The sequence below is a fragment of the Vulpes vulpes genome, chromosome 12 (genome assembly GCF_048418805.1).
Source record: "Vulpes vulpes isolate BD-2025 chromosome 12, VulVul3, whole genome shotgun sequence".
Classification (NCBI taxonomy): Eukaryota; Metazoa; Chordata; class Mammalia; order Carnivora; family Canidae; genus Vulpes; species Vulpes vulpes.
Window position 1 is genome coordinate 94,608,382 of NC_132791.1, and position 13,909 is coordinate 94,622,290.

At 42.3% G+C, this 13,909-nt stretch overlaps 1 protein-coding gene across 1 annotated transcript in view; it reads right to left on the reverse strand.

Annotated features, from left to right (window-relative positions):
* LY86 (lymphocyte antigen 86) overlaps nt 1-8,065 on the reverse strand; it is a 58,782-nt gene extending 50,717 nt beyond the window's left edge. Inside the window, exon 1 of the mRNA XM_025999247.2 lies at nt 7,896-8,065. Coding sequence (XP_025855032.1) covers nt 7,896-8,025 — 130 coding nt within the window. The 5' untranslated portion in view covers nt 8,026-8,065. The remainder of the gene's footprint in view (nt 1-7,895) is intronic.
* Nucleotides 8,066-13,909: the final 5,844 nt, after the last annotated feature.

Consider the following 13,909-nt stretch of genomic DNA (forward strand, 5'->3'; position numbering starts at 1 on the left):
GTACACCTTGGGAGGTCTGGCGAGAACAACCTCACAGCAGTGGGGGGAGCTCAGGGGCTTGGTGGCAGGAGCACACCTACAAGCACTCCTCTAGCTGCTGTCCACTTTCAACTTTTTTCTGTTCGCATGTTTAAATATCTGTGTCTCAATTTTGACACTCATATATATATATATATATTTATTTATTTAAAATGTTTTATATATTTTATATATGATATATATCAAATATATATTTTTACAAATATATATTTTTAAAATCAACTTTCTGTCTTTAAGTCTGAGCAAAAAGACCTCGCTATGTCTCTAACAGCTAACTGTTTAATCTTGTGGGCCCGTTTATCCCTTTGAAATGGCATTCTTGTCTCCCTGCCTATTTGTCTACTTTTCTCTAATTACACAGTATTTATATTCCTATGAATCCAGGAAAATAAACTAAGAGAGAAATTGCTTTCTGTGTACAATATTTTAAAGTACTGTTAAATGACTATGTGGCGGGTGATATTTTCCATTACTATTATTATTTTTTTAATAATGTTTCTTCTTTTGGATTGTTTTATGCTCCATTTATTTCAGAATTATTAGGCTTTGAGGAAAGCAGTTCCCCCTCCCTCCCCTCCCTTTCCTCCAAGGGCAGTTTCAAAATAACTTTTCTACGAACATTTTATCAACATGCTTTGCTCTGCAGCCAGGTCATTTGCAGCTTATGCTTTATTTTGGAGGAGTTGTTGCCAGCCTTGCTTTGCATTTTTAAAGTCTGATTAGTTGTCCTGTTTGACTATCTTGATGGATTATTCAGATGCATGTGACCTGATTTTGACTTTGTAATTAAAGATTTTTTTGGAGGTCAGATAAAGTGCCTGCCCTGCTGCCAACTTCAGCACACATGCAAAACCTATTCAGAGAGATATGGACAAGACTGATTGCTGTCAAGGAGAGAAGAGCCAGTATTGATTAAGTGTGAAGCATGGTGACCAGATGCCATGGTCCCCTGACCCTGAAACTTCCCAGGTGGCTGACCCTGGTCTCTTGGAACCACCCAAAGCCCTCAACTTATTGTTGGAGATATAGGGCTCCAGCCCTCCGGAGCCCTCCCCTCCCCACTCATCAACTTCTCCACACTGAAAATTGCTATCAAATGTGGGAGAAATAGGGTTTCCCTATAAAATCAGTAAGCTAATTGCACAGGAGGGATCCAGGTGAAAAATACGCTGGTAAGAGAATGACCTTTCATTTGCTTTTTTTAAAAAAATTGATAGATGTCATTTCCAGTTCACTTTGTTGTTTACCTCACAGCCAGGTGAACTTGGCACGCATGGCTGAAAAAATAGATGTGAGTGTTCCTTCTCCTCTATGGTTACAGGTCCCTGAAGGATATTTGGGAGGCACCAAACTGGCCCAGCTCTGAATGCATGCAGAGAGGGGAGGCTGGGGTGTGGGAAGATGGAACAATCCTTGAACCAGAAGGCAAATCTCTTTCTGCCTTCTCCTCCTCTTCCTCCTTCATTCCTTCTTTCTTCCCTTCCTCCTCTTCCCGTTTCTTTTGCTAGTGTAGCATTTTCACTTCTTCACCCAAGTCTTAGTTTTTGAGCTGTTTCTTCTCCCTATCCCTACCCTATGTTTCTGGGAACAGATGGCTTGGGTGGCTCCATACTGGAATTCCACAATGTAGTTTTCAGTCACTGGGCATGGAGCCAGACACTTAGGGCTGTATCATGGCTCAGGTATGTTACCTGATAAGATAGTTAATATGCATGTGCTTCAGTTTCCACATCTGGAACATGGAGATAAACATTCTACACACCTCATAGGACTATTTATAAGGATTGATTGAGACCTTATAAATGGAGGGACATTATAAATTATAAAATGTTAGGCAGAAGCAGGAGTTTATTATGGAAATGATGATGCTCTCAAATATATCTTACAAATTCCTGTACTCGTGATAGTTTTGGTGTCAAGATTACAATCTCTCTACAGCTAGAATCATCCAAAAGACACAGAACTGGCGGCTCTGATCCAGTGAAAAGCTTGAGAGATTCTTTCCTAAACCTTGACCAGGGAAGCAGGAACCTTTTTTATAAAGAGCCAAATAGTTAGTATTTCAGGATCTGTGGCCATATAGTCACTATTGAACTAATTATGGGAAAAGCCATAAACAATACAGAAACAAATGAGTGTGGCCTTGTTCCAATAAAACTTCATAGAATACAGAAATCTGCATTTCCTGTAATTTTTACATGTCACAAATATAATTATTCTTTTGAATCTTCTAGCCATCTAACTGTAAAAACCATTCTTAGCTCATGGGCCATATAAAATGAGGCCGCATGTGGGATTTGGCCTGTGGGCTTCATTTGCCAATGCCTGTCCTAGACTACTCCCCAGAGCCACTGGTAAGGGCAGATTGACTATATCAGAGATATCAAAAGGGAGACATGAAGTCATTTAGGCATGTGGCATTAGTCTTTTATTTTTTATGTCCCTCTTCTACTCCTGGTTGATGTCAAAGCATGTGAAACATATCAAAGTATGTTAAATGACAACAGTGAGGTTCACACAAGCCTCTTGTCAAAAATATAACCTAGATCTCTGCTTTCTAATCCTTATCAAAAATAAAAAATAAAACAAAACAAAAACAAAACAGCAAATGGTAACAACATTATTCATGGCTGGCTGCCTGGAGTACATGTGACTCATTCAGTCCTATAGGCAATGTAACTTTCCCTTGAGCTATCCAGACCTGCAAGTGCTCCATTCATAGAAGTTTTTGTTGCAGCCTTTTGCAAAACTGACCTTGAGCTGCATTTTGGTGGTGAAACCTTGCTCCTTGTTTCCATGATAAACTAGGGATGGGAGTCACATCTCTCCAGGGAGAAATTCCTTTCAAGGCTCATCCCAATATTAAGAAAGACTAGACATCCGAAAAATTGATTTTATTTTGCAAGCAATGTAATTTCCTTGTTTGATTTGGCTTCAAGGAAGCTCATAGTCAAATATATCTCTATTGACTAGAAAACACCTTGCAAGTCCTCAGCAGTAAAGATTTATATACTAAGTATGTACTAAATACTTTTCATACAGTCCTTTTCACTTAGTGCTGGGAGGTAGGTAAAATTATTATTCTTATTATAGTGGGCTGAATAATGCCTCGCAAAGATATTCATATCCTGATCCCCAGAACCTGCAAATGTCACCTTTTATAGCAAGAGGGAATTTGCAGATGGGATCAAGTTAAGGATCTTGAGATGGGGAGATTATCCTAATCTTAGTGTCCTCATCAGAGGGAGGCAGAAGGAGAGTAGACACAGAAGAAACCAACGTGATAACAAGATGTTGAAGCAAGATGCTACACTGCTGGCCTTGAAGATGAAGAAAGGGGCCACGAGCCAAGCAATGCAGCTGTAGAAGCTGGAGAAAGCTAGAAGAGAGATTCTCTCCTAGAGTTCCCAAGGGAGCATGGCCCTTCACTAAGTGAAGTTGACTTTAGATGTCTGACCTCCAGAACGTTAAAAGAATACACGTGTGTCATTTTAAGCCACCAAGTGGTAGCCATTAGTGCATCCATAGGAAACTCACATATGCCCACTTTGCAATCAAGGGTAGGAGACAGAGAATATTGTCCAAGGGCTGGAATGAGGTTTGTTGACCTCAGACCCTCAGATCTTATTTCTCACACTGGCTCTTCTGTTGTATGTGTCCTGATCTCTCCTGGATTTATTATTCCCCTCCCTCCATTCACCCTGCTTTCCTACTACCTCCTCCCTCCTCGAATCCTGTGGACCTTTGTAATCCACCCTGTGAGCTGGTGTGATAGAGGCAGCATATAAAGTTGGACATTTGTGTCATGTGAAGGGTTGAGGTCTCTGGGCTTTTGCTAGCCCTGGGAATTGTCCTACGATTTAACAAAAGAAAGGCCCCAGGCTGCTTTTGTTCCCCCTTCTGCTTTTGTAAAGGCTGTTACTCTTTTCTTTACTGTAGCACTAACAGTTGGACAGAGCAGGACTTCTGCTTTTTTCAGAAAATTGTGCTCACTTCCTGGTCCATATTCAGAGCCCAGCAACTGCTTGTGAGTTTCTTTCTTTCTTTCTCCTCCAGGATTTTTGTTTTATTTAGAACAGTGTCTGGTCTAAGAGCTCCCCTTCCCACTAAAATTATAAAACAACACAAGAAGGGAAAAATGAAGCACTAAACCCAGGACACAGCAGATCCTTTATTTTTGTCAGATGATGCCCCCATATCTGGGCGCATGTTGGGATTCTAGAAGTCTCTGACATGCACTAAGTAAATCCGAACACCAGGGTTGGATAGAGGGTCTCAACACATGGCCTTTGTTCTATGTTATCAATGAGAAAGCCTTGAGGGGTAGCTAACCTGCTGTGAACCCACCAGCTACACCATACCTCAATATGGGGAGGAGTATGGGACCATTCAGTCCCTGATCACTCAATGGCTCTCAAAAGATGAGACAGGACTCACCTTTGGAGAAGGACCCACCCACTGCTTTCTTTTCTGCCGACCCCAAGGTAAAACCAAAGATTCTTTCTGAGGTTGAGACTGTTGGTATGATGCTAGTTTGGCCTGCCATCGTTTCTTTCCTGGATTATTGATTCTATAGGCTACAAACCCTCGCTATGGCCTCAAACAGCTTTCAATCTAATACCCATGCTTCTACCCATTCCCTAAGAGAATCTCTTCGCATGCAATCTCCTCATTGCCAAAGGCATGCAGCCTAACCTTGTTTCTTACTGTATTAATTAGGGTTCTCCAGAAAAACAGAACCAATGGAAATACATATGTTAGAAAAATATATATATAATAAAAAAAGATTTATCATAAATATTGACTCACATGATTATGAAGGCTGAGAAGCCCTATGATCTGCCATTTGCAAACTGGAGACCCAGGAAGGCTGGTGGTACAATCTGAGGATATGGGAGAGCCAGACGGCCTGAAGTACTCTAAGCAGGAGGTCAAAGTCCATGCTTACAGTCAGGCTGAGAGAGTGAATCCTTTTGTCCACCACCTTTTTGTTCTGTTCAGGCCCTCAACAGACTGGATGGTGACCACCCACACTGGGGAGGGTGACCTGCTTTTACTCAGGCCACTGAATTCAATATAATCTCTAGAAACACCCTCACTGTCACACCCAGAAAGTGTCTAACCAGCTATCTGAGCATTCTGTGGCCCAAAGGGACACATAAGTTCACCATCACCCTGAGCTCTCCTCACATTTCCTGCCTCATCTCTCATTTCTTGTGTTCTAGCCTTTCTGCAGCGCCCTGAACCCTATGTAGGCTCGTGTGTCCCATTCTCTGTGTTGGTGGTATCCTCCCCACTCCTCACCTCTATCCACCTGCCTTCTGACAAAACTCCGGATAACAGCAAATTAAGGCACAGGCTCTGGAGTCAGCTGGGCCTTGTGATCAAGTCATTTCAATTCCACAGATATTTACTCCATACCTTCTTTGCACTCCCAGGATATAATTCTGCTACTATTACCTGTGTGACCTCGGAAGAGTCGCCTGATATCTCTAACTCCGATTTAGACATCCATAAAGTAATAATGCATAGGAAGTACTTAGCATGGTACCTGGCATATATAAACCTTCCATGGACATAGCATAAGGTGTTATAATTACCATTTCTATCATTCTTTTTTAAAGATTATTTATTTATTTATTTATTTATTTATTTATTTATTTATTTATGAGAGACAGAGAAGAGAGAGAGAGGCAGAGGGAGAAGCATTCTCCTTGCAGGGAGCCCGACTGGGACTCGATCTTAAGACCCTGGGATCACACCCTGAGCCAAAGTCAGACACTCAACCACTGAGCCACCCAGGTGTCCCACCATTTTTATCATTCTTTGAGGTTGAGGTCAACCTTATGACCCTTCCCTTGGTAGGTTCAGACCCCAACCTCACCCTTTCCAACCACCATGAGCACTGGTGCATGACAGGTAGCTCTATTTCAGCCCTTCACAGAGTATTTACCTTGTTCAATTGTCTGATCCTCCCACTACTCTTCCATGAGAACTGTGTCTCCTCTATCCTTTTTCTCTGAGTGCCCAGAGCAGAGCTTGTGCAGACATTTGTTGACTCCATGGAGCAGCTACCCAGAGCGGGGAGCTAGCCCCAGAGGCAGTGATATGCTTTTGTTCTTCTCCTGATGCATCCGCTTCTCTTGCCTTTCTTGGCAGCAACTTGAAAGACTGTGCCAGGCTTGGCTGCAGGCTGCAGGCTGGTCTGGGGGAGGGACCAGCCATGGCAACCTTTTATGGGAGGATGAATTGGAAAAACAAATCCTGAGCAGTCCATTCATCTCAACTTTTGCTTCTCATCCTGCACCTACAATGCATAGATGCCAGCAGAAAGCATCCCATCCCCATGGGAAGAGCAAGAATAATGAGATCAATATCTACAGCATCTAGCCATTCATTCTCTTTTACATTAGGGAAAAAAAAGTTTTTGTGCATTTCAATGTTCAGTGTTCCTTCTTTTTAAAAGAGTAAAATCAAGTTGGACAAATGGCCCTGGAGACCAGCCTGACCATCCCAGCCTCTCCAAGGCAACTCCTTGGGTGGCAGCTGCAGGATCATCTATCTGCTCAAGTGCAATATCTCCACTGCTCTCCAGTTTATCTTGCAGCCAATTTAAATACTTAAAGGGCATCACTTTTCCAACTTCTTCAGTCCAAAGTGCATTTTGCTTCCTGCCTATCTCCAGAATGTCACATTTCACACTGGCATGTTTCTCCATGAGGCCATCCCTCTAATCTTCATTCAAGGTGCGATCCTGAAGCTGAGCCCATTTTTCCCCACGCAGGCCCCCGTTGTGGTGGACTGAAGTGTGCAAACCACTGTCCCCCCTGCCATGACCAAATTAATATATTGAAGTCCTAACTCTTAGTACCTTAGAATATGATTTTATTTGAAGATAGGGTCTTTAAAGAAGTCATTAAGGTTAAATGAAGTCCTATGGGTGGGCCCTCATCCAATAGGACTGGTGTGCTTACAAGAAGAGATCAGGACACAGCCAGGTACGGAGGACTGACCACGTGAGGACATAGGGAGAAGACAGCTATCTACAAGCCAAGGAGAGAGGCCTCAGGAGACACCAACACTGCCGACACCTCGATCATGGACTTCTAGCCTCTAGAACTGTGAAAAAAATAATTACCTTTGTTCCCAGTCTGTGGTACTCTGCTCTAACAGCCCTTGTAGACTAATATATACCCTAAAGCGCTGGTTCAGACACTGACTATAGAAGTTGCCTGCATTCTGTTCATTAATCGCACTGTTTGTTGTAAAGATGTTGGGCCCACTGGGGTTATAACGTGCTTATGCTCTTTGGTTATGTCTGGCCCTAGAAACAACCCCGGCATTGACAGCCACAAAGTAAGTGCTGAATTAAAGAGCAATGTCGCCCTAAGAATGTCATAGGAAGGACAGGAAGCTTCTCTCCTGACATACGTGATCTTTTCGCTCAATTTGCAAACTCAGTAACCTGGAAAGGCAGCCCAGGTGTACAGTTTAGGGAGGTGGTGACTTTTGGAAGCACCTTTCCTTAATTGGGAGCTAACGAAGTGTCATGATTTGGTAGATTCCCTGGTCATTTTGGGGGCTTTCTGACTGCAGTATTAGTGAATTGCTCCATTTAGACTCAATGCCTTTTTCGTGTCCTCTTTATGGCTCTCTTCAGGCTCCTTCTCACTCTCCACCCTGTACCCCTCCTTCTCCTGAGGGCTCTCAATGGCCTTGCAGACCTGCTGCAAGTGGAGAAAGTGTTTGGCTCCTGGTCCTCTCACTGGTTCCTCACCCCAACTAAACGCTTCAGCCCCCATCCGTGGCCTTCATTTCCCCATAAACACAAATGACCACATTTTGAAAGACCTTACCACAACTCTGGTAGAACACTTCCAAGTTCCCTTCCCGGCAGACTGTGTGTGTGGGCCAGGCTTTGCTGTTGCTGCTGCTGGTGGGAGAAATCAGAGTCCAGATGAGGAGGGCCACCATGAAACCCTCCATGGCCAGGCCTAGTGTGTGACTGACAGAAAAGTAATGGGTGTGATACAAGGGGCCTTCGGGGCTCCTCCTCTCCTCTGGCTACAGGGGTGAATGTTCAGTTTCACTTCTTGAATTTTATGCTCCTGAGGAACCACTGTGAGATGCAAAAGGCAGTTAGCAGAAGCATTTGAATATTGTTCCCCCAGGACCTTTGACCCTTGCATCTGCAGGGTGAGGACAGCCTATGTCTAGGGCAGGCTTGATGTTAACTTTCTGTTTTCACAGGGAGGAACCAGTAAGTGATGCAAGACCTTATGGCGTGGGCCTCCTCCAAACAGCCTCCTTAGAGCCCCCACCCCCAGGTGGAGTCGTGAACTCAGGAAAGCAAAACACCCATAGGCCACCTTGTGGTTTTCATCAGCAGCTCCCCATGTCTCTGTAAGCTCCTGATGTGGGCTGTGGACCAGGGACCTGGCTGGGGCCAGGAGGCAGCAGTTGCCATTTTGAGGGCTGCAGAATAACATTTGGGATCTGGAATGAGGCTTTTGCCCTGTTGGCATATTCTTGTGTCTGGCTCCAGCTTCACTCTCAGGAATAGGGTTTCAGCAGTGAATTGTGCAGCTGTGAGAACAGAGCTTGTTCGGGGAGCAGCAGACGTGGCCTCTGGAGATGAGGTGGAGAGAATGTCCCTGAGAGGAGAGCCGTGTTCTATTTCTGCCTTGGCTTGGTGGAAGGGGTGGGGAAGGATGGGGAAGTGAGGGACTCCCTTTTAAGATGGTATATATGTGTGTGTGGGGTTAATTGTATTAGTCATTGGCAGGATTATTAATTAACATCCCACTTGCTTTTCAAAGCTAAGAATCTGTCCCCCTATTCCATTACCTCTGTCATCCTGCATCATGACAAAACAAAATTTCTCAGCCCTGGTTCCCCACCTCCACCCCACTTCACCTTAGCTTAAGAGAATCAGAGTCAGGGCCAAGGGCAGCAGATTGGAGGAACAACAGAATAGCAACACTATTTCCCCTGGGAGGAAAAGCGTTTCTCTGAGCTCACCGGGTAAATTGACTGTTTCTGCTGATAGGTAACTTTCATTACCTCAGAACTTTTTTTGAAGTAAGTGGAACTTAATTACCAGTGAAAGCAAATAAACTGACAAGTGACGAATACTTAGGATTTCTTAGCAAACATCACAGAGTGGTCATTTGGGGGAAGGGGCAGGTGTAGGTTGATTGATTTTTTTTTTTTTTTTTACTCACCTACAAATAAGTTCAGTGATGTTGGCTTTCAAGTGATTCCCAAAATGTGGTTCCCCAGACTACAGCATCAACTTCACCTAGGAGCTTGTTAGAAATGCAAGTTCTTGGGCTATATACAAGACCAACTGAATCAAAAACTTTGGAGTGGGGCCCAGGCCCTTCCCCTATGTTCATCTCTTTTGTTTCTTAAATTTCACTTATAAGTGAAACAGGCGTAAGGTATTTCATTGTGGTTTAGATTTTTATTTCCCTGATCTGGCTCTGCATTTTAATAAGCCTACTGGTAATTCTAGGATAGGAACATGGAAGCTGTCTCTAGGGACCTTTGGGTGCCCCAGAAGGTGTCAAGAGCTCTGAACAGTGAATGAACAGAGTAATTGAGAATAAACCCTTCCACCCCTGCAGAGCACAGCATGACCAACACACCAGTGGAAGGACCCAGGAGGACCCCAGAGCAGGGAGCAGATATTTTGGCAGAGAGTTGTGAGTGGCTGCCAACAGGGAAACCATATCATCTGAGGACCCGGCTCTAGATTGTGAATAAAAGGACCTAGCAGTGAAAAGAAGCATAATTCAGGAATTGTATTGGTGTTTGGAAATATTCAAATGGACTACTGCGAGGCTCTTGAGGCACGGTAATGTTACAGCAGCGGAGGCTAGACCTGAGCGGGCATCACCTGGGGGGCATGTTAACACCTCCCCAGGGTTTCTAGATTGCAGATTCAGGAAGTCTGGGGTGGGGCCTGAAAACCTGCATTTCTAAAAAGTTCACAGGTGATGCCAGTGTTTCTGGTCCAGGGGCCATAATCTGACAACCGCTGCTACTCCAAATTATAAGACAGTCTGTTGTAGAGTATACAATTTTGCCTTGTTTTTAAAATCATCTTAGTTCTTATCAAAATACTCTTGTGCTAAATGGAAGACAATATTTTGTATAACACATAGTCTACACCCAACATAGAGTGAGCCACTTACTCTACGGAGTTCTGCTTACTAAGAACCAGGATTTGCCTGAAATCAACAGCTCTGTCTCACCAAGTTCAAGCAATCCAAAATGTCTTGAGGAATTCTTTAACTAGAAGCTTTATAAAGACCACAAAAGAGCTTGTTAACAGTATCTTATTTCATAACTATTAAATAAAATTAGAACCTGTTTATGATAATTATGTAAAATATGGTTTTATATGTGTAAATGGTAACCAAATATACTGTCAGGCTTTCATACTGACTTCCAACACCTTATCAATTGTAGCTAAAGAAGCTATACTTTTTTTTTTTTAATAATCCTCTTCCTCTGTGTTTCTTTTCTTGAAAGGTAAAATGTTATTATTAGGATGGCTATCACTGTAAGTGGTCTTCTGAAGAAAACCCTTAATTGTTAAGCAGGGATTTGAAGAGTAAAAGTTAAGACTCTGAGGACACGGGAATAGTGATTCAATCTTGGGGTGGGCACTGCACTTCCACAGTACACAGAAGGGGCTCCGGGGCAATTCTGTCTACATTTCAAGTGCCAGCAGATGGCAGAGAGCCCTACCTGTCCTTTATCATTGAGCACTGATAATGTGGCACTGCCTCCAATGGCAAATGTGTCTTCATCAACACTTGTATTCAACTATGGTTGCTCTCCTTCAGTGACCCCCCAATATCCATTCCATTAGGCAACAATTCCCTGTTGTATTGTACTGCCACTTTGCTCCTCTTCTTTGTGGCCTGTATCCGTGTTTCTGCCACACTACAGCAGGACGAGTCAGGTTTCATCTCTTCTTGCTTTTGTCTTCCAGATTGAGCGAAGACTAGAAATGGCTAGTGTGTAGAAGTTGGGAAGCTACTTCCTGTGTAACATCACTTAGCAGCCTCCTGAGCTGCCTGCTGAGGTCTTACTCTCTCACTATTTTCATACCCATCATTATGTGGGCTACATAAAAGCTGAAGAGTTGATTCCAGCCAACTGAACTTTGGTAGTCTTTCCACAGTCTCCCGGACTTCTGGAAGATTCATCCCAGGGAAAGTATGAGATTCCCCATGAAACCCCATTGGATTTTTATTTTCATGCATTTTGTGTATGCATGTATAGAATGCATATATAGAAAAGTATAGAGACAGCCTGCTTTCTATGGAAAACAGAGGAAAATTCAGCTATTTATCTACTTGCTTCAGATTCATTCACTCATTTATTCAGCAAACATTTATTAAGCACACTAGCATCCTAGATACAGTTCCAAGATCTGGGAATGTAGCAAACACAGTCTCTATTATCAGTGAGCTTGCTTTCTAGTGGAAGGAGACAATATAGTACTATTGTTTAATAAAAGAGACTTTGCTTCTTGAAAAATTGCTTGGATTTCAACATAAAAAATTGGATTGAGTTTTCTGAAGTATTTCCAGCTATTACATATATATACATTAAGCCTTGTGTTTTTCTTGTTTTTGTTTTTGTTTTTTTTGTTTTTGTTTTTGTTTAATTTGCCCCAGACAAATGAGGCAGCTTATCAAGGCTTTTCAATAACTGTTTGTTCCCACAGACAAAGTGTAGTAAACCTATCTGAAATACTGCCCCTTCCCCCACTAGTTTCCTTGGTATTGTCCCATGTATTCTCATTATTACTATTTAACTATTCTGGGACATAATATACAAAACATTTGGTTCTTAAATGGGTTTTTAAGTTCTATGACAAAGTATAAACAGAAATGATTTTTGCTTGTCTGAGGAACATGTACAGTGAGCCCAGGAAAAGATGGGCTTTCTAGGTCAGTCTGATCAATTTCCAATAATGAAAGGTCAACAAATTGTAATGTCTGCTTAAGGCAGAAGAAATTGGTCCAAGATCCGCAAAGGTCAAGTCTAGTCTGAAAGGGCTGATGCACCTTGCCCCTAAATTCTCTACAGCATGAGATAAATGAAGAGCTTGTAGCTAAAACTGTCCTTAAATTGAGAATACACTCAAGATTTCATTCTACTAAGATGGAAGTGACGTTAATAAGCCAAAGGAAAAGCATTAGAGAGGAAATCAGATATGTGGTGAGGGATGGAGTTCTTTTACCTAGTATGAGGAGAAGTCCTGATTTGCTGCTACAGCTTGACCCCTAGGCTCAGGTTTCAATATGTACCTCCAACTGTGACTGGTTCTAGAACTTTCTGCTGATCATTATAGGATTTACACTCATTACATTTAAGCCAAATTCTTTGAGAGTACATTTTGCTGAACTGGCAGGTGGTAATAGGAATAAAATAATGTGCCTATCTTTGTATCAGATCCCTGGAGATTTTCTTGACTTCTGTCTCCTGGCACTGGCTGCTAGATGCACCTAAAATTCTTCTGGAGAAGTTATCATGGAGAGCTTTCTATTCCCTAAATTAGTAAGCTTCCTCAGCAGTAACTTTAATAATAATCTTTAAGATAACCTGTGCTTTTTTTCTCCTCTGGAACAAATAAAAATAGCCAAATGTACTGGACCTCTCCTATGTGCCAGGTACTCTGCTAAGAACTTGAATATATGATCCTTCTTACTTATTTAATCCTTATAACAGCTTTAAGGAGAAGCTGTAGTTCTAGGATCCTCATCCACAACTTGAAAGTCTCAACGTCTTGAAAAACTTCTTAAATTTTTTTGGTAAAGTATCTGATCTAAACTGAGAGTTTATAGACTCATCAGTTCAGTAGTCTTAATTTAAAGTCTTAATTTATCCTACCTGGATTTCACTGCAGAAACATTAATGTGATTGATTAGTGTGTGATGGGTGCAGGGACCAGACCCCACTGAAAGTGTTTCTAAATATAAATCTTACTACTTTTCTACAAGAAATTCTGAATTTTAAAATACATCTGTACACAAAAATTTTAGTTATGGGATTCTGAACTTGTTCTATGATGATCCTCATTCTCTGGAGAAGAAACTGAGGCATAGTGAATAACTGGTTCAAAATCACACATGTGTAGGGCCAAGTTGAAAGCCAATCAGGATCCAGAACCCAAGTTCTTGACCCTTGAGAAACAGGCTTCTTTACTATTTATTGTGCCTTTCTGTTTGCTTATTTTTCCCTCTAGTGATATCAAAACAAATGATCTGCACTACTTGGAAACTGTTTGCAGACTTTGCTCCTCAGCCAAAGCCAGGCCCTATCCTGCATGGCCAGTGACTAAATGGATGGACCTATATGGGACATAAATATCTCTCATAAGAAGAATATCTTCCCATTAGAAATGTGACATGACAATAGAAAGCAGGACCTTCAAAGTCCAGAAGAGAGAGGACATGGAAGGTGACCAGTGAAATAGCAAGTTCCTGAAAGAGTCTAATGAATGGCACCTTTCCTCTCTCCACTGGACACTGCTGAAACAAAGAGTCAGATGATTTCATGGCAAGCCCCTTAATATTCAGAAATTGAGGTCTTTGCTATTTCTTTGAAGCCTGGATATGTCAGCTCCAATTGTAAGGTTATTGATGAATAAAGCAGGGGGAAAAGGCACTTTGTACTTTTCAGGCAAAACAGTGCTTTCCATGGCTATGGCCTCTGCACACCTGGAATTTAATTGTGTTAAAAGCCATGGCCCCGAGTTGTCACTTTTTGTTCAAAAAGCTGGTCTTTCCTTTGCTCAAGCTTTTGAACCAGAAGATTGGAGACTCCCCATCAGGGAGTCAAAGAT